This window comes from Fibroporia radiculosa (genome assembly GCF_000313525.1).
Source record: "Fibroporia radiculosa TFFH 294 genomic supercontigs, scaffold16192, whole genome shotgun sequence".
Classification (NCBI taxonomy): Eukaryota; Fungi; Basidiomycota; class Agaricomycetes; order Polyporales; family Fibroporiaceae; genus Fibroporia; species Fibroporia radiculosa.
Genome location: NW_012133492.1, coordinates 55,789 through 74,757, shown reverse-complemented (window position 1 = coordinate 74,757; position 18,969 = coordinate 55,789). Strand labels below are relative to the sequence as shown.

The window sequence follows — 18,969 nt, the reverse complement described above, 5'->3', positions numbered from 1 at the left end:
AGAATAGGGTATGTTTTAAAGGCAAGGATTCCGAGAAATAGAGCACAATATGCAGGGCAATAATGATCTGGAAAAGCGTTGGAAATCCGAGTAATCAAGAATGGCCTCTCACTCACATAAATACTTCGTTGACCGACTAACTTTGCAATTCGAGTATGTTCTTCAATAAGCTCCGAGAGCCAGAGAAGGCCGCTGGCTACATTGACACAAATGTCATCGAAGCGTCCTGACTGACAAGAGGGTAGCAAACACGTACCCAGCGAAAGAGTAACAAATAGAAACGCTGCAGCTGCCCCGGCGTAGCTGATAGATTGAAATTAGAATTATATCGCGTTTGTCAAGGAGGGCCACCAACCTGAGTATGTGAAGTAGTGACATTGACCCAGGTAATACAGGCCGCCCAGCTGGACCAGAACAGAACAGAGTTACTCAGGGCTTTACCGTGTCCAGAGAAAATCGTGACATTCGACAGGCTTCGTATATGTTTTGGGAGAATGGGTAAGACCAGAGTAAAACCGTACTGCCACCTCTGTATTTGAATCCGACAGGACGTCTGCACGCGGATGATTCTGAAGTGGCGTCTCCGCGCTCTGTTGTTTACGTATATTTTCTCTCCGGCATGACATTGATACTAGGTCACATTCTGTAGCAGAGCTACTCAGTATTATGGATTTGCTATTTCAGAACTCTCCACTTCTCCTTTGAATTGTTTAAAATACAATTGGGGACGCAGGACGCGGACAAGAAATCGTGCTAGTGCTGGCATACTGTCACAGTGCAGAACTCGACTGCCACCGTAACTAGGATCGAGCGGAATAATAGCGGCTGGTGTGCCACTTCAAGTTAAGGACGTGGACGTATCACCACAATGCACGTAAACTTTGCACCTTTGCACCCATTGAAATGTCTAGAGGTTGCAGTAGTGGGATGCCGATCTGAATCTGTACATATCCATTTTGGGATAGCCACTATGACATTCACAAGTGGTTATAAGCGAAGCAACAGTCTATACCATCTCACTCACACACCAAACCTAAGAAGATGGATGTCTATATAATACTAGGCACATAGCAAAGGTTGCGACTCCCCTAGCGAACTAGGATTCCTACAGATATTACAGGACAAACAATACATGCTGTTTGGCGCTTTCTCGATTATTACTACTCAGTGTTTCTATTATGAGAAAGCACATTTTACGAGTAAATGTCCCCCGAATCTCAGCAGGTTCAGGCGCTCGGAATCGGATTGTAGATGATCGGGGTGCTAGAGAGCCCGTATTCTTTCGCTACGTAGCCCTGAATAGCTTACGTATTTAGCGGATCACTGAGTGAGTGAATGAGAATGACGTACAGGGCAATCCATGTACGTCTCGATTACAGCGAGGTAAAGAGTGGCGTTACTGAATATCAGCCCTCCAAACGCGGCAGTGGAGAAGTCGGGCATCGTGAGCGTCGAAGGTGGAGGCGGAGGGGTCTGTTCGGCAGGGAGACCTAGAGATATAAAGCGTCAGGATGCTACGTTTGTCGATGTCTGCTTGACTGTCTACTCACCAAAGTTGGGGATGAGCCACTCGCCGAAGTTGTAGAGGTAAGTCCCGTTAGGGAATACACCATCAGATGTGACGTCGGCATCGGTGGGCTCCTGCTCCAGAAGCCAGACGGTGATGGGCTCGTAGCCCGACTCACAATAATTGATGGAGTCGAAGTCGAAGTCGAAGATAGCGCCTGGAACGATGGACGCGTTCCCCGAGGGTGCAACGATGGAGCCATGAGAGGGTACGACGTATTGCCGCTTGGTGGGCACGCTCGCGGCATGTCCAACAAGAGCAGAGACAACGGACACAAGGGGAAACAGGTAGCCGAACTTGAGCTGCATGTCTGCGTGTTTGTGCTTGAGAGAGAAGGCAAAGTGGGGGAGGACTGAGGAAAGCGAGTTTCATCCCTTTGAGCTTTTATACCTCTGGAAGAGGTCGCGCCCGCCGTAGAATTATCTTGACTCGACTAAATTGCGTGGAGCCGATAGGTCGAGGCTTGGATTATTGCCAAGGGTGGTCGTATCTACAGCTTCATTTCGTAAAATCGAGACCAGTCCCAGAAGATCGCAAACTGAAACAAACTATGCGCCCGGAGCCAGGGCAGGTTCTTCCAATACGGGATGGCCGGACGTCGGAGTGCGGCGGTACCTTGACATCATGAGAGTGCGCAGGAGGCGGAACAACAGAGCTATCAATCAGGAACGCGGTGGTAGAAACCAGACAGCTGGGGTGATCGCAGGTGTACGACCGCAGAATGAATAACTGCCCAAACTCTACGCGTATGCGCACCGGAGGCAAGCCGGGCCATTATAGAACTATCAGGAGTACCTGGCTCTAGATAACCAATTCTGTGAGGGATTCAACGAATAAAGCCTTAGGCAGATTCTCATAATGCGAAAGGACGCCACAGGCATCCTAAATCTTAAGCGAAACGTGCGCCGAGGCGCGCTCATCTCGGGCATGTAGCGCGGGGACGCCCTGATGTGCGCGCCACGGCACAGATCAAGCACCGGGTCCGAGATAAATGCCATAGCAGGCCGGTGGAAGCCACGAAATGAAAGTAGGCACGGTTAGAAATTATGCTCACCACCGTTTAACCACCGTATCTGCGCTGAATTGCGGAAAGCAAACTTAGATTTCAATAGCGGGATGATTTTCTCACGTCGGCGGTGGTCCTCCTTGCATCCATGGTCGGGAATTTGGCACAGGCAGTGCGCGCGACGGCTGGCACCGGGTCGACATCGGCGTGCTACACGGGGCCAATAAGGACATCAAGAGATTGACGTCTAGGCGTTCCATGGCTGACTAGGCCTTACGGATTGACGGAATCTATGGCAGACCTAGCTTTGAGCAGACCCGCGGAAGCTCCCAGTCTGAATTTCGTTCAATTGTCCCTGACTTGCGATGCATAGTAAGAAAGGAAGATGTTAAAGGCAAGATAACAGGCCCACCTAAGATTTGGCTAGAGTGAGCGAGATAGGAATACGCGCGAGATCGCATAAAAAGCCTCGGCAACTCGCGACTGAGCTCAGCTTGATCAGCCATGCTCCTAGATGATTTCAAAGCCAGACTTGTGGTGAGTAAAGCAATCTGCGAGGAATCAAACGAATACGAGAAGTATGATTTAACGGAACATTTACACGGGGATAGTGAGGCAGCGAGTAAGAGCACCCGTTAAGACCCTCGAAGGGGATCCAGGTGAATATGGGCGGATATGAAACCGTGCTTTGCAGACGCTCTTGCATTAATGTGAGATAAGTTAATACCATCAATACTAAATCAATGATGTCAATTTATCCAGAGCGATAGGTATTTCTAAGAGACTGAAGCTGCAAAAGGTTTTCTTATTCGCGCGAGAGAATAGCGAAGTGATACAGGTTCCGGGTTGGAGCGAAATGCATCGCAACATGTTCGGGAATACAGCTAGCTCCACGTACCAGAATATTGCTCATCATTCTATAAAGGCCACCGCTATTGACTCCATTCGACGACTCAATCCATAAATACATTTCGACCTTAAGATGTCTTGCGAAAATGGTCAACGCCGTGGGAAGTACATCTGCTTGACAAGGGGCCTGGAATTACAGGGTTCAGATGAGCATGGAGGAGGAGACAGAAGCGAAACAGAAGCCTGAAAACACCACGCGGGCTGCCGGCGTTCTGGGCAGGGGGATGTCGCTTTTGAGTCTAAGACTTTCCCATTTGAACCTTAGCACTAGAAATCCGACGGAAGTCAGAGTGAGGTGGTGACCCGCGGGCAGTGGGATTTAGAACTGGTGCAAGACAAGGTTCAACTGCAAGAAGCAAGGCACTGGGAGAATCGCTACATTTCAGATTTCATGTGATACGACATGAATTCGGCGCTAAAAGTCGGGACTCTCCGAAGCTCTAATATATAGTCGAAGACACGATTGCTATATTGCAATTACTATTTTATACTCTGTTTAGTACCTCCAAACCCAAGAGGCTTATGACTTACGTCCATTAGTGCCCACTGTCAAGTTCCTGCCCCGGGGGCCTGAGTTCCTGAACTACCCTTCTTCTCGGAGGAATGCATCAAAGGTGTAGTATACGCCACATAAACCGCGGGTACATGGCTTCTGTATGCTGTGTTTTTGATTGTCAGCTGCAATCAGTACATATGTCAATGAACACCAAGGCTCGCGAACTCGGTCCCTCTTCCATCCTATCAAATGAGCAATGCCCGTGTCACCCCGAGAAAGTTATTATTAAATGACATTCCGTGTGCGTCTCCGCGAAATCATATGTCACAATAATCACACTGAATTTCAACGTGTTCTGCGAGGCTTGCGACCCTATTATGGATCTATTTCTGGATTTCTGGAGATGTCCGTCTTCCGCAACTGCGGTCTTCATTTATATCCACCTTAGAACTTGAAGCGCGACCCTGGCAGCTGTAGTTTGTCGTAACCGACTTCAAATATGAAGGAACCTTCGACAAGCTCGCTACCGTCTTACACCCCCTCTACACCAGTTCAATCGCGCAGTAGTAAGTACTTGTCCCGACTTGTGCCACGAGGGTGTCCAGTGCGCGCGTGTCATGGTTGAACCTCATCACCCTCGAGGCTCGGATCGCTCAGCGAGGACGAACTTGAACAGTGACGTGCATCATCACGTGCGGATGTGGAAGAGCCAGCAGCAAAATGTCTTTGACAGCTTCTGTTGCTTTTTGAGCTTATGGGCCTAGCTATGCACTTGTACTACCCAAGTTCGTCCTACTCAAGTTCCTCGGGCACTACAAGGTTTATCTGCTCACCATGCGTGCAACAATTTAAACGGTAGTCACACAACAAGCTCTATCGTAGGCGCGCAAAGCGGCGATACCGCGTGGGCCGTGGCCAATTATGGTCACCGATGGGGGACGATAAGAGAGCAGCCATCTTCCCAGTGTCTGCCCTCGACGCCCATGCATACAAGCAATTTATATACTTAAGCCCTTGTCATGGGTTGCTTCCACTCCAGGTCTGAACCATACGAACCCGAGACTCACCTCGTCCGACAGCCGCATAGACAATCATCATCACACACCTCTCCCATGAGCGAGTCCCACCTCCACCACCTTGCCCGGCCAGACCGTTATGCGACCGGGATGCGCCCGTCGTTCTACTCTGCCTATGCCCGCGCGGCGAGGCGGTACGGCTTTGAGGGCGGTAAATACGGTGGCTTTGCGTTCCGGAACAACGCCGTCGTCAAGCTGGTCGGCACACACGACAGGAGTGCCGACCACGAGGTGCCCGCAGAGGCCATCCAGAACGGTGCGCAATGCGTTTGCTCTATCTCCGTCGTGCGGAGCCGAGTGAAATTAACAATCTGCGTTTAGAGTATGTATATTACTTATCGTATGAGATCCAGCGTGGAGCCGGCGATCTAATGTGCCTGGAATGGCAGCCTTGAATATGTTGTGCCCGTGAGCATCGGGACACCCCCCGTCACGCTCAACTTGGACTTTGATACGGGCTCGTCGGATCTGTGGGTATGGAGGTGCGTCGTGTCAGCCGTGCTTGTGTGATTACCCAGGCAGACGCGTTGGCTTGCGAATACCAGCTCGGAGCTTGCAGGAGCTGAGAAGTACAGGCAGCAGCACCGGCTCTACCACCCAGAGCGGTCTGAAACTTCGTCGAAGACGGATGGCACGTGGAAGATTTCGTATGGTGATGGCTCGTCGGCGTCGGGCGACGTGTATACGGATCACGTCAGGGTTGCAGGGGTGCACATTCATGGCCAGGCCGTTGAGGTTGCACAGCACCTGAGCAAGAACTTCTTGACAGACGGCGGTAATGATGGATTGTTGGGCCTCGCCTGGCCGTCGATCAACACTGTGCAGCCTAACGCAGTCGCTACGCCCGTACAGAATATGATTGACAAGAATCTGATCAACCCGGTGTGTTGACATCTTATTTCTTGTCTAGACTGTTGTACTGAAGACTGCTTCTCCAGCCCGTCTTCACGGTGAAATTGGGGCACAATGGAGAGTCGAGCTTCTATTCCTTTGGTATGGGCGTCAGTTGCATTCAGTTGCGTGTATAGCTCAACGAGTGCCCCAGGTCATATCGACACGACCGTGACCTCACATCCGATCGTATATCACCACGTCGATAAGTATGCTGCTCTTTTCTAGAGCCCGTGTTTTTGTACTGATTCGCTCCCGTAGCTCGCAGGGCTTCTGGGAAGTGGCTTCGACCGCGTACACGATCGACCGCAAGCCGAACCGTAGGGCCAAGAACACAGCGATCCTTGATACGGGCACGACACTCTGTCTGCTGCATGACGATGTCGTCGAGGACATCTACCACCACATCTCGGGCTCGCGGTATAGTAACAGCCGAGGAGGGTGGATATACCCCAGTAACGCACATATTCCGGAGATATCGCTCGCTGTGGGCCACACGATGTACCGAGTACGTGTATATTCTGGCTGTTGATGTTTGAGTTCTAAATACGCGTGCTGTGCAGATCAACGAAGTAGACTTCGGCTATAGTGATGCAGGCCAGGGCTACACGATGGGCGGAGTCCAGAGCCGCGGAGATCTCACCTATGACATCTTTGGAGACGTATTTTTGAAGTCGGTGTATGTCGTATGTGAGTGCTGCCTTTCTCTATTCCCGTCCTGGGTGCGGCATGCTCATCTCCGAACAGTTAATCAGGTCGAGAAGATGGTAGGGGTTGCGCAGAGGGACGACTAAGTTATGACTATCTGAACGGAACTGGTCTTTTATCTTGTATTCTTTCTCTCTGTTCTCGCGGCGGATGTTAGGACTACAGAGTCGATCTTTGTATCCTGGAGCTCGTATGGTTTTACTACAGGAGGTTTTACTACAGGACTGTATTTGACATGTGTGTCTTCGTACTTTCGGTACAGATGAACCTTTCTTGCAGGATGTTGTTTGCTTTGGAGTCAATTGGCGAAACAGAATGTTTAATCTGAGGGGCCTGGGGAGATCGAGTGGCTCGCAGTTGCACACTTTCGATCTCTTCGACGTCTGGAACGAGGGGACTGACCGGCAGTTGCCTTGACGTTATCACCTGTTGGAATTATAATCAAGTCGGTCTACTTACCATCATATTGATTTACATTGTTTCTAATGCTTTCCGTATATGGTAACCTCGCTAGCTCTGGTGCGTATCCGGGCCGCCACTCATGCCTCTCGATATCCTTAAGCTTTCAATTCAATGTCTTTCTTTCTCTCGTAGTGGGCTCTGTGTTGTCTGAGACCAACCCCTCTGAATTGCTGCACACTCATCCATTTTTTTTTACCTCGTTTTTAGTTTCTACGTGGCTTGAAAAGATCTGAATGCATACATTCAAGCCTAGTTTTTCTGTTTGGCTCACGCTCTGCTGCCACACTCTCCGCGCCTTGAAGATGTTGCATTCAAGTGATCATGAATACCGCAACGTGTAGAAATCAGCAAATTGTGCACGTCTTTTCATCCTTTACGAGTGAAGAGTGCGGTAAGAAAATTACAAATCGATATACACCCGCTTGCATCGACTCCATCTGCACTGAGGTAGATCGCATCTGACAGCCAGGAATTTTCGGTGCGGTCTTGATTGTACCCAACGAGCCGTACGCACATACTCCATTGGAGTGCGCCTCTGATGTGCACTACTAGTTTTGTGATTTATACTGATAGAAGTGACTCATATGCCATGGAGACAACTTCAGTCGGCTCACAAGCTGTGGAAACGATTTTAGTCCACTTGCAGGTCATGGAAACGTCTCTGGACCTGAAGGTCGGGACGCTGCAGCTGTCATAGGGCCTCAGTGTCTCTGTACTTGGAGATGTTGACACAATTCGATGCGTAAGCAGAACCTGCTATGATACAGATGCGTCATAGAATATTCAATATCATTTCCACCTCATAAATAAATAGAAGAATGTCGCTCACAATATAAAATTTGATTCACGCAGAGCCTACAAAAAAGCTGGCGAAGGAAACATCATCACGCAAGTTTTGGGATGAAATTTTTAAGCTGTCTGCTTCATATCGGATGGTCCGTCCAAGCAACTAGGTAATAACGGACTATTGTCACTCGAGCCTCTACAAATTAGCTTATGATGGTCACATCCGTGATCGTCTTAAAAAGTCTTCAGGAAAACAACTACGATTATCGATAGCGCAAGCCTCCATTGCTCTACCTTTCAGGACCTTGTGATAGATCGCATCAACAAAAATTCCAGCTTTACGGCTCAAGGACGGAATTTAGTAATAGGAAGGACGCTAAATGCGCTGGTTAAGCAGCCCATGGAGAGAAAAGAGCATATTCGGTTTTCTTGCATCATACGCGTCTCCTACGTTATCTATTTTTCTGCTTTTGAGGTCTTTTGCTTTATAGAGTCATGAATGGGGTCCTTTTGATCCATCTTTCCAATTTCCTCTTCGAAATCAGCGCCTCGACCTCTTCTGTGGGTGGTTATGTCACATCTGACATCAGTCAAATCACTGTGAATGTTACTGAAGGTAAGTTGGATAGCATGGAGTATATCTCTTACCAGGCGGAACGAACTAAGTCTGATCTGATCTCTATCATCATCGTCATTATCTGATCTCTATCATCATCGTCATTAGAGACCTACAATTTATCCGCCAATGAAAGCACCATTGCGTACGTGAGGGACAAGCTTGAGAAGAACTTACCTGAGCAAGCGGATGTCTTTATCGACGCCATTACTGGTACAAAACTATCTATACCATTGCATACCATCACTTAACCAAAACCAAAACCCATATTGGCTTGGCAGCTGCAACTAGATTTTCAGAAGAATGGTGGTATGTTGGTGCTGTGTGTTGGAGACATATTTTGTCATGTAAGATAGTGAACCTTTCCGCGTTCTCGCGAAATGAATCCGACTGTGACCTGTCGCTGCTTATGCGTTTGCGCTCAGGATGCTCGCCGTAGAAGAGTCCTGGATCCTAGACTCACTCTTTTTGCCACTTCATGCGATCCTATCACGTTATACATAAAGCCCAGATTTGTGATACTCTGGCATTCTAGCGGGGAAGCCGAGAATGACTCATCAAGAAGAGCTCCAGCCTGAATAATGATCCTTTGAATGCAAGGGAATGGCTATAAGTCCTGGGGGTCACAAAAGGTGCACCACTTAGCTTCCTCTTCAGTACCCCATCATGCCAACCGCTCCAGTCGATCAGAATGGCACTGTACTCTATTTCGAAGACAGTGGTGCGCCCTCATCGAGCGATGACTATACCACCGTAATGATCCTGCACGGTGCTATATTTCATTGTGGTAAGCATTGACACAGTTTCTCATCGTGAGATGCGCTGCTGACTAGTATCACATCAAGGGACCTTCAGGCCAGTATTTCCTTACGCTTCAAGGAACAATCTGCGTATCGTTCTCATCAACTGGCGCGATTATCCTGAATCGACCCCATACTCTGATGCTGAACTCGAGAGAATGCGCGGACCTCTGGACGCTCAGGCCGCAGCGCTGGCCGCTCACGGAGTTGAGTTCCAGAATTTTATTGTATGGTTTGTAAAGACACACCAAACGCCGCCCATCAAGGCAAATAAGGACGGAAGCCTTTCAGGCGGGGTTGCCTTTGCCGCATGGTCTGCGGGAAACTTGCAGTGTATTGCCCTGCTCGCCCACGCAGACAAGGCTTCGACGAAGACGAGAGCGCTCTTAGACATACACCTCCGCACCTTGATAGTGTACTGTGCGTACGCATCTTACTGCGCACCAGTACCACAGTGACCTTGATGTGTGACTCTGCCCAGCCCCTAACCACACTGCTATCGGGGCGCCCGCCCATCCAAAGCTCTACAGCCCCTTCCGCGACGGCACGCTCAGCCCCGCGCAGAAAGAAGCCGCTTTTCTTCCTTGGATATGTGCTTATTACACGGGAGTCGACCTAGCATCTGACGGGGCTGCGTCGGAAAAAGCCATCCTGGCTCGCGAGAAGCTAGATATCAAGCCCACCCATGAACGCATGACGCCTGAGGAGCTTGCAGGGATCCTGGACACCAGGGAGAAGCCCCAAACGGCCGTTCCGCTGGAGTTCTTGAATCCCCTTGCATTCCAGGACGTCGTGCGTCGTGGGTTGTTCGACTGCGCAAGTGCCGGCGCGCCACAGCCCGTCTGGCCGAGAGTGCGTGTGCGCGTGGTATGGCCCGCCATGGACGTGGACGATGTCCTGTGGACTGCGGAGCTTCTCAGGCGACAAGCAGAAGACGCGAAGAAGTCGGCGAACATTGGACGAGAAGTAGACGTCGTTCGAATAGACGACATGAATCACTTTGTCAGCCCCGCTGTTTTGCGACATCATCGTTTCTACACTGATGGACATGCGTTTAGGGACATTGGGACGCACCCGAAAAGTTTGTGGAGTTCCTTGCAAACGTTGTCTGATCCATGTGCGACTATTTTGGGGATGACTATTCCAATAGCTTCGTCCCGTTCGAGGTCTGAAGCTACGAAATCTTTGACCATTTGTATTGTTCGTTCTCGCACAGTGCCGCATCGCACAGTCTGTCGTGCTCATTAGCGGCCGCTCACATCCACTTTCGGGCTCGAGGAACATGGGCATTGCATTTCAGGTCAGACTCTGTGGCGAAGCAGAGGGGTCGTACATATGTCTCCTTGTTGGCGAGTGCAGTGCTTTTACGCTGGTGCTGGCGATGACGTGCGTCAAGCCACTTTTGTGGGACCCATAGTGTGGTTGAGAGATTATGACCTCTCTGCTGGCGCCTTCTGAGCCAGGGTTTGTTCTGCCGACTCATCTTCTCAACATGCGCCCCCAAGAGGCTGGCACTGGACAATTGTCAGTCGTTCGTAGATTGATGAACCTTGTCAACTTGTGAGAGCGGAAGGGTTGGGGGCCTGCGTATCCACCGGAGATGCTTTTGACTTGGCAGCAGTGGCAGTGGTGCAAGAGAGGCGCAGCAGTCCGCCAATTGCTATTGATTGCGACTCGTGCTACGTTCGGAGCAAGTGAGTGCGAGTACCTGGAATATGGAGCATGTAGATGTTGTCGTCTCAGGCTATTGCAGCACAATTCTGACATATATCCAGAAGAACCGGATATTGATATCAAAACATACTTCCATTCGCCTCCGTTCATCAAACAGAAGGGCATAGCATCGGCGCCTGATCTCACCTATGCACGGGTCCATGACTACCATACGGCTCGCAATGGCGTGCGCCCAGGTCAGTGGATCGGCCTCCACTCGGTCCTCTCGCTCTGGACGACACCGGAGACATAGTTATCATCGTCGGCTGGATAGCGCGGGTCAGTCGTGCTTTTATACGATGACAGGTCCACTCACTGATAAACTGTCGGAGGGAGAGGGGGCCCCTGATCAACGTCGCGAGCGACACGTGAGAACGAAGAAACGGCGTACCGCGGCCGTGATGCGCTCGCCGGCGTACGTGTACACCACCACGCGGCCAGGAACGTATCCCTTTCCGCCGGTCGCGGCCTCGTAGGAGGGGAACTGCTGGGCGGTGAAGTCGGTGGGCCCTGCGGCCGGGTAGACGCCGCAGACGTAGAGCGTGCCCTTCTTGTTGGTCCACTCGTGCAGGGGGAAAGGGTTGGGGTCTATGATCGGTATGCAAAGTGTGACAAACGTGGGCGGGCCGTCGGAGCACTCACTGGCAAAATCAAAGCTCCCCGTATGCGTGAAGCGGAGATTGAGGTCCTCGATGGTTATGGTGATGACTTGTTCGAGGGGGTCGATGCTCGTCGTCTGAACGGTCAGGGTGCCAGGGAGATCCGGGATGGATTCGTCGGCGGGCAATTCGGGGTGGGTGCTCTTGAGCGGGAGGTCGAGCTTGCGGCGCTTCGCATGCTCGGGACCGTGGGTGCACAAGAGCAGGAACGCCTGGTCGACGGACAAAGGCTTCATCGTTGAAGGTAGATGCACTGATGGGCAGCAGGGATTGCTGGTGTTGAAGGCGGCTGGCCCCCCATTTAATAACTTACGGTTCACAGGAAAGGGGACGTCTAATCATGAATCAACATTGGCAGCGCCTCTGTCGTCGGCCCTAGTCTCTGTCCGTCCAAAGTTCTGCATTGAAGCTCGCAGACGCACTAACTTTGCAGTCACTCACGGACCATTGAAGAAAAAACGCAACCACTTGCAGCCTGCCTTTCTAGGATCAAGCCGTTGAGCGTGGGGTGACCAGCAATTTTGAAAATTCTGCAGAACGTGTGCGCTGCTTCCCAGCTAGCATGTCCACGGATGTGTTACGTACCAAATGCGATGACGGTATGGCCGACACAAATGGCAAAGACGATCGGATAACTGAATGCGCGAGCACTTGTCAGCTGGACATGTGGGGGGCGGTATATGTCGACTCTGTGGGTAAACATAGATTGAAGACACCATCTTCGAAGCTCTGGTGGGGGCAGCAAGATGGAAGCTGATGCCGCTGGAGAGGTTTCTCGACCGAAGGCCCATTCCACCAGGATTGGCGTTCTCCGGGTATGACAGACACTGCCCTTTTCGTCTGTGGAGTAGGAAGCGGTCTCTCATACGAGTAGAATAGGCAAGCCAAAGACGCAGCCTCGCACAATGAACCTAAACATCATGTGCGACTCAGACGCTCGCGAATGGGGTCCGTGAGCACAGGTGTGCTGCTACACAGTCAGCACGTACATGGGCAGTTACTCATAGTTTCGCACCAGTGTTTGGTAGCCCAAATGCAGTTTTATGCATCGGTCCGCTAGGCAACTTCAAATCAGCGAAAACGTTGAAAAATGCTAACCCCTCGCGTTATGATTTTGTCAAAGTTCGATGCATCTGATAACGCGTTTCCTTGTATGGTTCGTGAGAATCTTCTACTGGTCTTTGGAGGCGGGATTTCCGAGTCAGACATTGAAAAACATACTGTGTCCCCCTACTGTTGCTCCTTTCGAAAGCTGCGTGTGTGCTAGAATTATTACGAATCACATCTTCTTTCCGCCCCACACTTCCTGTGCGGTCTCGCCCCCAAACGTGTGTCGGATTCGTTCATCCATACCTTCTGTCACTACTGGTGCCTCGCCGCCGTCGGCGTGTCGAAGATGTCTGACGTTTGTGAGATTTACAGGAACTTATGGCACCTCGATCACCACATGCCCTAGCACCTGACGAGTCTTGGCCCACACAGTAATACCTCCTCCACTGTTTCGTTCAGTCGAAGTCAGTTATATGGTTCTAGACACGTAGAGGATGGTCAGTAAATACGCCATTGAACGTTCGTATTGCGGTCGATGTTCAACATGCACAACAATCATATCATAACTGCGCCTTATGAGGGGGGTTACATGTGAGTACGCGTTGACATCCACAATGCTGCGGAGGCCGATGGTGTCATGATTTGAATGCTGTGAAGCCATCTAGGGATAGAACGCCACCGAGAAGGTGTCCTTTGTAAAGGGTCCAATTTCACACCCATTCAAGGCTGCTCGCTAGATCAATGAGTGAGCCTACCTCCTGGGGTACTCGAGAGCGCCTCAAGCAGCACTACTGCTGGCAAACATGGGACGCAGTGGAAGCATGTGAGCATGCATTCATGCATACTCCTGCCTTCTTTGTTGAGATATATGCATTGAGGATACTCTTCCTCTCTTCTCGTGCCGTAGACAGACATCTTCCCTGCTCGGTATATCTACTTGGCCGCTTCTTTGCTATCCAAGCCGCGGACTAGAATGAGCTGGTGCCGTGAAATCATCTGCAAATGGGGTCGGGGCAGGACTAGTGCCGGAGTCTCAGACGCCGCTCGGCGAAGTATGTCAACGACTTGCAAGGTATAAAACGCGGACGAACCCGCCGTCCTTGGTCCACCACCACTCCCAACTACCCACCACTTACGAGCACATCCTTTTCCACCAATGGCCCAGCTATCCCTTGACGAGGCTTTCTTGCAATTGTGTGTCCACGGTCCCGAGCATGCAAAGCACCGCGGCGTCCACATTCCCTATGAGAGCACCCATCCCAATTTGCCCAAAAACCAAACGATCAAGGATCTCCCTGGACATCTGACCGTGAAGACGATAAGCCGAGACCCGCTCCAGCAAGCCATCACTATCACTGTTAAAGGCCTCCCTCTTGTGTTCACGCACACAGGAGGATACACCTTCGCCAGTGAGTAATTCTGATCGTTGACTATCGTCAATCATCTCAAAACCATAACTAGACCCCAACCCTTTCCCCCTTAACGACTGGGTAAAGAAGCCGGGCAAGCTCTATGTTCGAGGCGAATACCCGACCCAGGGTTACACCGATTTCACCGCTCAGCAGCTCCCTTCCTACGAGGCTGCCGCCAGCCAAGCCGGCTATGTTCCGGGACGTGTGATAATTTACACGTACACGCTGAACCGCATAACTGCTGCAGTAAGTAGCACATATTTTCCGGTGCTGCATCACGGTGCTGACACTATTTTCCTCGGCAGTTCATCAGTAAGTGCTCTTGGAATGCTTGTGCTGCGCGCGGATAGCTGACCGATGCCCTTTAGCGGACGACGACAACTACGTCTCTGGCGTGGTGAACAGCACCAACACTCAATGGATACCAACTAATGTGGTCCGCCCCGAAGCCTGAAAGAGTGTTGTGTTGCGCGCTGGGCTAAGTTGTACGATATTCTGGATGGGGGAGGGAGAGAGAAGGAATTTAGTTTGTATTCGCTCAAATCAGACGTTTTGTGAAAGCTTTTGATGAATGAATCTTGTTTACGAGCATGCGAGCATCACCATCAGCTACTTCAGCGTGAAGCCGTGTAACCCCGAGTCGTGTGGGATAGGATGCGTTCCGCACCGCTGCAGTTGTGAACTAAACTCAGATCCAAGGGTTCGACGCACCGGCGACCACTTCATCGTGATTTTCGCTCGAGTGTGTGAATAAAGCTATACGGAGGAACGATCCATTTTCCTTCTGTATTTTCTAACTGCGTATTTGCGTATCGTTCAAAGATGCGGTTGGATCATTGAATTCCAGGGTTCGTACGGTTATACAACAGGACTTAATCTAGTTAATATGCATTCCAGGAACGTGATATGGACGAATGGCATCAGGCATTTCTCGATGGGGGCTGTGGTCCGACAACGTCCGCGCCAGGAAGCAGCCAGCGGAAAGTAACGCTCAATCTAACGTCCCGCGGGAGCCAGGCAGCGAGCCGCCGTGCATCATCGCCATCGCATCCATCAGGATCGCGGGAGACCCCCTCCGACTCGACATAGTCCTCCATGCGCTGCTCGATGCCGTGCGTCCAGCTGTATCGGGCGTCCCCCGTGAGCACGAGGACGCTCCCCGCGGGGAGGTACACGCCGAACCGCTCGCCTGCCCCGCGCGCGCGGCCGCCGTCCGTGCGCTGCGACGCGGGCTCGTCGCCCCTCCCCGCGCGCACCTTGGCGAACTGCATGACGCACCCCGAGCCGAGGCTCACGCCGACGATCCCGTCGCCGTAGCGGTCGAGCAGGTCGACGTGCGGCGTGATGCCGTCCCCGGGCCAGTACAGGTTCAGGATGGCCTGCCGCGCGAGCGGCGTGGGGTGTGCAGGGAAGAGCAGCGCGTGTTTGGCTGCGGGAAGCAGGGGGCGAAGGAGCACGGAGAGCGTGGAGAGGAGGGAGGTCAGGACGGGCGGGAGGCCTGTGTTCAATGAGGGTGAGGACGAGGACTCAGAGGATGAATTCGCTCGCTCGAAGAGCATGACTTGGTCAGCGTCGCTGTGCTGGAAGTACGTACGGATGCACGTCCACATGACTTCCTCTGTGAGGTCTAACGGAAGACGGACGGCAGGGTCAAAGTACAGTCCCGGAATGGGCGGGACAGCTCGTGTTGCGGGTGTGAGCGGATCTGGATCGTTTACAAGATTGTTAGGTATCGTCGTGAGTGTTGTGGGCATCGTGGCAATGTCGTTACTGGTATCGTTGTCCTCCGTCCGAGGGCATGAGGACGTGGGCTCGTCAAAGAGAGAGTCATGGGGCGACGGCCCACCGTCAGATATGGCATGAAAGCGTAGATTCTGAAGGGTTTCCGCGTCTGTTAGAATCTTCAGCGACGAATTCCTTCGTGGGGGTATGCCAGCAGTACTAGAAGAATGGGAGCTCGCTGCGAACTGAACATATTCCTTTGGACGCAGGCGAGATTCGTGGGACCCGTCGAGACTGCGCTTGCGTTTACGGGTGGTGGGGGAGGAATCCTGAGCGGACATGAGCCACTGCACTGGCCGCTGTAGTGCAGCAGTCAGACAACCCGATCACTATCGGCGTCAGTTCGGTGATGGGGACAACTAAAAGCGGTAATCCCGGCTCCGCGAACACACCTTGTCCACCTACTGCACGCCTGCACATGTTTGTCTCTTGCCAGAAGAACTGAACACACGCAAGGCATCCTCATGCAGCGCTTTCCGGGGAGACTATTTACCTCTGCGTCTTTGACGAGCAGGGGGTGCAGGCCTCTCACTGGCATCTGCAGCAGATGCACCGGCAGCACACATCTCATTCGAGGGAGATCCGTAAGTTCCAGCTCGGCAGAGTCGCATACGGAGGACGAAGACTACGACTTTGGATACTATGATGTGATCTTGCCTCACGAGCCTTATGTCTGGGGCGTCTCGCACATTCGTCCGCGTACTGTGCCTCCGCATATTACTCGGCCAAGTTACGCACTCGATGGCCAAAACGTACCCTCCAACAGTCATTCTCCTCATTTGAGACTGCTTGAACCAGGTGGCGAGAACGAAGCTCGACTTCGATCAGCTGCGGCACTAGCGAGCAAGGTGTTGCGCTACGCAGGCAGCTTGGTCAAAGTGAGCCTTTGGTTGAGACCTGTTTGCTGATACGCGCGCTGACTGTAGTCTTTGCAGATTGGCGTGACGACCGAGGAAATCGACACCAAAATTCACGAGATGATCCTTTCGCATTCCGCATACCCGTCGCCTCTTCTCTACAAGGGGTTTCCCAAGTCTTGCTGCACAAGTGTGAACAACATTATCACTCACGGAATACCAGACGAGTTTAGTATGTTTCCACCCAATGGTCATTCGGCCTCATCTCATGCTGCACAAACTCAGGCGGCCACTCCAAGACGGAGACATCGTAAATATTGATGTCACCGTGTACAAGGATGGGTTCCACGGAGACACCTCGCGCACATTTTTCGTGGGGGACGTTGTGAGTCTCGGAGCCTAGTCGTACGTGTCTAGCTATACTGTCAGACCCTCACATACAGGACGAGAAAGGTCGCCAGCTCGTCAGAGTCACCGAGGAGGCTTTGGAAGTAGGGATTGCAGCGTGTGGACCGAGGCGCCCCTTCAAGTCCATCGGAAAGGCCATCTTCGAGCTCATCCGGCACCAGCCCTACTCTGTCTCTACGCAATTCACCGGGCACGGAATCGGTCGCGAGTTCCATCGCGAGCCTTGGATTCTACATCATTGTAGGCTAAATTTATGCCATATGCCGATGGACGCATTGCTGATAGCGCTGTAGTGAATGATGAACCCGGTATCATGTTGCCCGGTGATTGCTTCACAATAGAGGTCTGCATGAAAAATTTTCGTTCAAACACCTTTATTCTGATTATTGCGGTAGCCTTGCATTATCCAAGGAAATAATCCCAGTGGATGGATATTCCCGGATGGCTGGACGGTATCTACAGAGGTATGTTTCCACGACGCTATTTGTGGTTTGTGGGCTCAGCTTGTTATCGGAAGAATTGTGCACGCAGCGCGCAAGCAGAGCACATGGTGTTGATCACCGACACCGGTGCCGAGGTGCTTACTCGGGGCAAACGCTGAGCGTATAGTACTAGTATCCTACCATAATGGAAGCAATCAATGAGTTACTCGCTACACATACAATCTACAGATACATTCAAGCCGGTCATGAAGAGACAAAAATTCGCTCGTGCACAAATCCGCACAAGATATCCGTCAAGTCCGCCTCCTTGCTCTTGAGGATCTCCTCGCTTTTCGCAATCAAAGGCTTCGCCTTCGTTAGCAGTGACTGCAAGTCCGCCGCCATCTCTCCCGTCATCCCCCTCCGCAACCGCTCCGCCATCGACATTGTCGACCGCCTCCGAGCCGACCGACGATCCTTCAACGACTCGGCAGGCTGGTTATCAGTTAGCATGTCCTCATCCTCCTTTTCGTTCGGTGTGGCATCAAACTCCGGTTTCGAGAGCCACATAGCCAGCTGTGTGACTGCGTACATCATCACTGCTTCCAAGTTCAACCGAACAGTAGCCACACTCTCGCGCACGTCCAAGGCCTCCTCAGATACCGAGGCGGGTGTGATCGCCTGGGTTGGTGGCCGGCCAGCGAGGTGACGCAGGACATCCAGCGAGCAATTTCCCAGTTCGAGCAGAGTGCCCATGGATGCGGCCTCTCCAAGGACAACCTTGGAATGCTTTGTAGGCAGTCAGTCAGATATCGTCAAAGTCTGGAATGAAGGACGACTTACAGGTACTATCAGTGCTTCATGTATTGGCCAGTCTTCTCGTTCTCCGACGAGGACGGTCTCAGCACCGCTGATGCTGTTGAGCGTAGACGCAATGGACCCTGACAATCGGAACAGACGGTATACCAGTCGAGCAAGGAATGGTCGTCTCAAGGGATCCACTATCTCCGCTGAGGAGCTGACGGACGCTTGTCCACATTCGGCGTCATACCTCGTTCGCTCGTCAGCGGTGATCGGCTCGAATAGGCTCGCCAGGTGGTTTGGGTGTGTCAGAGCATAGTTGAGCTGCTGCATCAGTAGCAGTGCATCAATGGTGAAAAATCGCAGCACCGTCTTCACCGCTTCATTTGAAGTGTCTCCACGCGAGTTCTGTGCAAGCGCAGAGAAGAGGTTGACCACTTGCTCTATCTCTTCCAGGAGGGGGATCGTCAGAGAGTCGCCTATCGTCCACGACAACGCCTTATGGATTTGGTCCCCATAGAGTTGTATCAGCCCGCTCGCCTCCGAGT

At 51.8% G+C, this 18,969-nt stretch overlaps 8 protein-coding genes across 8 annotated transcripts; 4 read left to right on the top strand and 4 right to left on the bottom strand.

Annotated features, from left to right (window-relative positions):
* Positions 1-1,226: 1,226 nt before the first annotated feature.
* On the bottom strand, positions 1,227-1,875 carry FIBRA_07775 (uncharacterized protein; the record flags this gene model as incomplete). Its single annotated transcript, XM_012329441.1, has 3 exons — positions 1,227-1,295; positions 1,351-1,490; positions 1,551-1,875. The coding sequence occupies 3 exons, from the start codon at positions 1,873-1,875 to the stop codon at positions 1,227-1,229; spliced, it is 534 nt and encodes a 177-aa protein (XP_012184831.1).
* A 3,122-nt stretch (positions 1,876-4,997) lies between these two features.
* On the top strand, positions 4,998-6,739 carry FIBRA_07774 (uncharacterized protein; the record flags this gene model as incomplete). Its single annotated transcript, XM_012329440.1, has 9 exons — positions 4,998-5,310; positions 5,376-5,394; positions 5,444-5,536; positions 5,600-5,936; positions 5,993-6,047; positions 6,100-6,154; positions 6,207-6,453; positions 6,509-6,635; positions 6,693-6,739. 9 exons carry the CDS (start codon positions 4,998-5,000, stop codon positions 6,737-6,739), a joined length of 1,293 nt encoding a protein of 430 aa, XP_012184830.1.
* Positions 6,740-9,183: 2,444 nt separating this feature from the next.
* FIBRA_07773 (uncharacterized protein) lies at positions 9,184-10,429 on the top strand (the record flags this gene model as incomplete). Its single annotated transcript, XM_012329439.1, has 4 exons — positions 9,184-9,304; positions 9,363-9,737; positions 9,799-10,319; positions 10,376-10,429. 4 exons carry the CDS (start codon positions 9,184-9,186, stop codon positions 10,427-10,429), a joined length of 1,071 nt encoding a protein of 356 aa, XP_012184829.1.
* A 799-nt stretch (positions 10,430-11,228) lies between these two features.
* FIBRA_07772 (uncharacterized protein) lies at positions 11,229-11,925 on the bottom strand (the record flags this gene model as incomplete). Its single annotated transcript, XM_012329438.1, has 4 exons — positions 11,229-11,296; positions 11,347-11,375; positions 11,450-11,618; positions 11,673-11,925. 4 exons carry the CDS (start codon positions 11,923-11,925, stop codon positions 11,229-11,231), a joined length of 519 nt encoding a protein of 172 aa, XP_012184828.1.
* Positions 11,926-13,895: 1,970 nt separating this feature from the next.
* On the top strand, positions 13,896-14,605 carry FIBRA_07771 (uncharacterized protein; the record flags this gene model as incomplete). The annotated part of the gene is made up of 4 exons (XM_012329437.1): positions 13,896-14,148; positions 14,201-14,397; positions 14,457-14,463; positions 14,520-14,605. The coding sequence occupies 4 exons, from the start codon at positions 13,896-13,898 to the stop codon at positions 14,603-14,605; spliced, it is 543 nt and encodes a 180-aa protein (XP_012184827.1).
* A 466-nt stretch (positions 14,606-15,071) lies between these two features.
* Positions 15,072-16,214, bottom strand: FIBRA_07770 (uncharacterized protein; the record flags this gene model as incomplete). The annotated part of the gene is made up of 1 exon (XM_012329436.1): positions 15,072-16,214. One exon carries the CDS (start codon positions 16,212-16,214, stop codon positions 15,072-15,074), a length of 1,143 nt encoding a protein of 380 aa, XP_012184826.1.
* A 183-nt stretch (positions 16,215-16,397) lies between these two features.
* FIBRA_07769 (uncharacterized protein) lies at positions 16,398-17,799 on the top strand (the record flags this gene model as incomplete). Its single annotated transcript, XM_012329435.1, has 7 exons — positions 16,398-16,811; positions 16,869-17,022; positions 17,090-17,175; positions 17,234-17,438; positions 17,492-17,541; positions 17,594-17,662; positions 17,716-17,799. 7 exons carry the CDS (start codon positions 16,398-16,400, stop codon positions 17,797-17,799), a joined length of 1,062 nt encoding a protein of 353 aa, XP_012184825.1.
* Positions 17,800-17,884: 85 nt separating this feature from the next.
* On the bottom strand, positions 17,885-18,754 carry FIBRA_07768 (uncharacterized protein; the record flags this gene model as incomplete). Its single annotated transcript, XM_012329434.1, has 2 exons — positions 17,885-18,409; positions 18,464-18,754. The coding sequence occupies 2 exons, from the start codon at positions 18,752-18,754 to the stop codon at positions 17,885-17,887; spliced, it is 816 nt and encodes a 271-aa protein (XP_012184824.1).
* Positions 18,755-18,969: the final 215 nt, after the last annotated feature.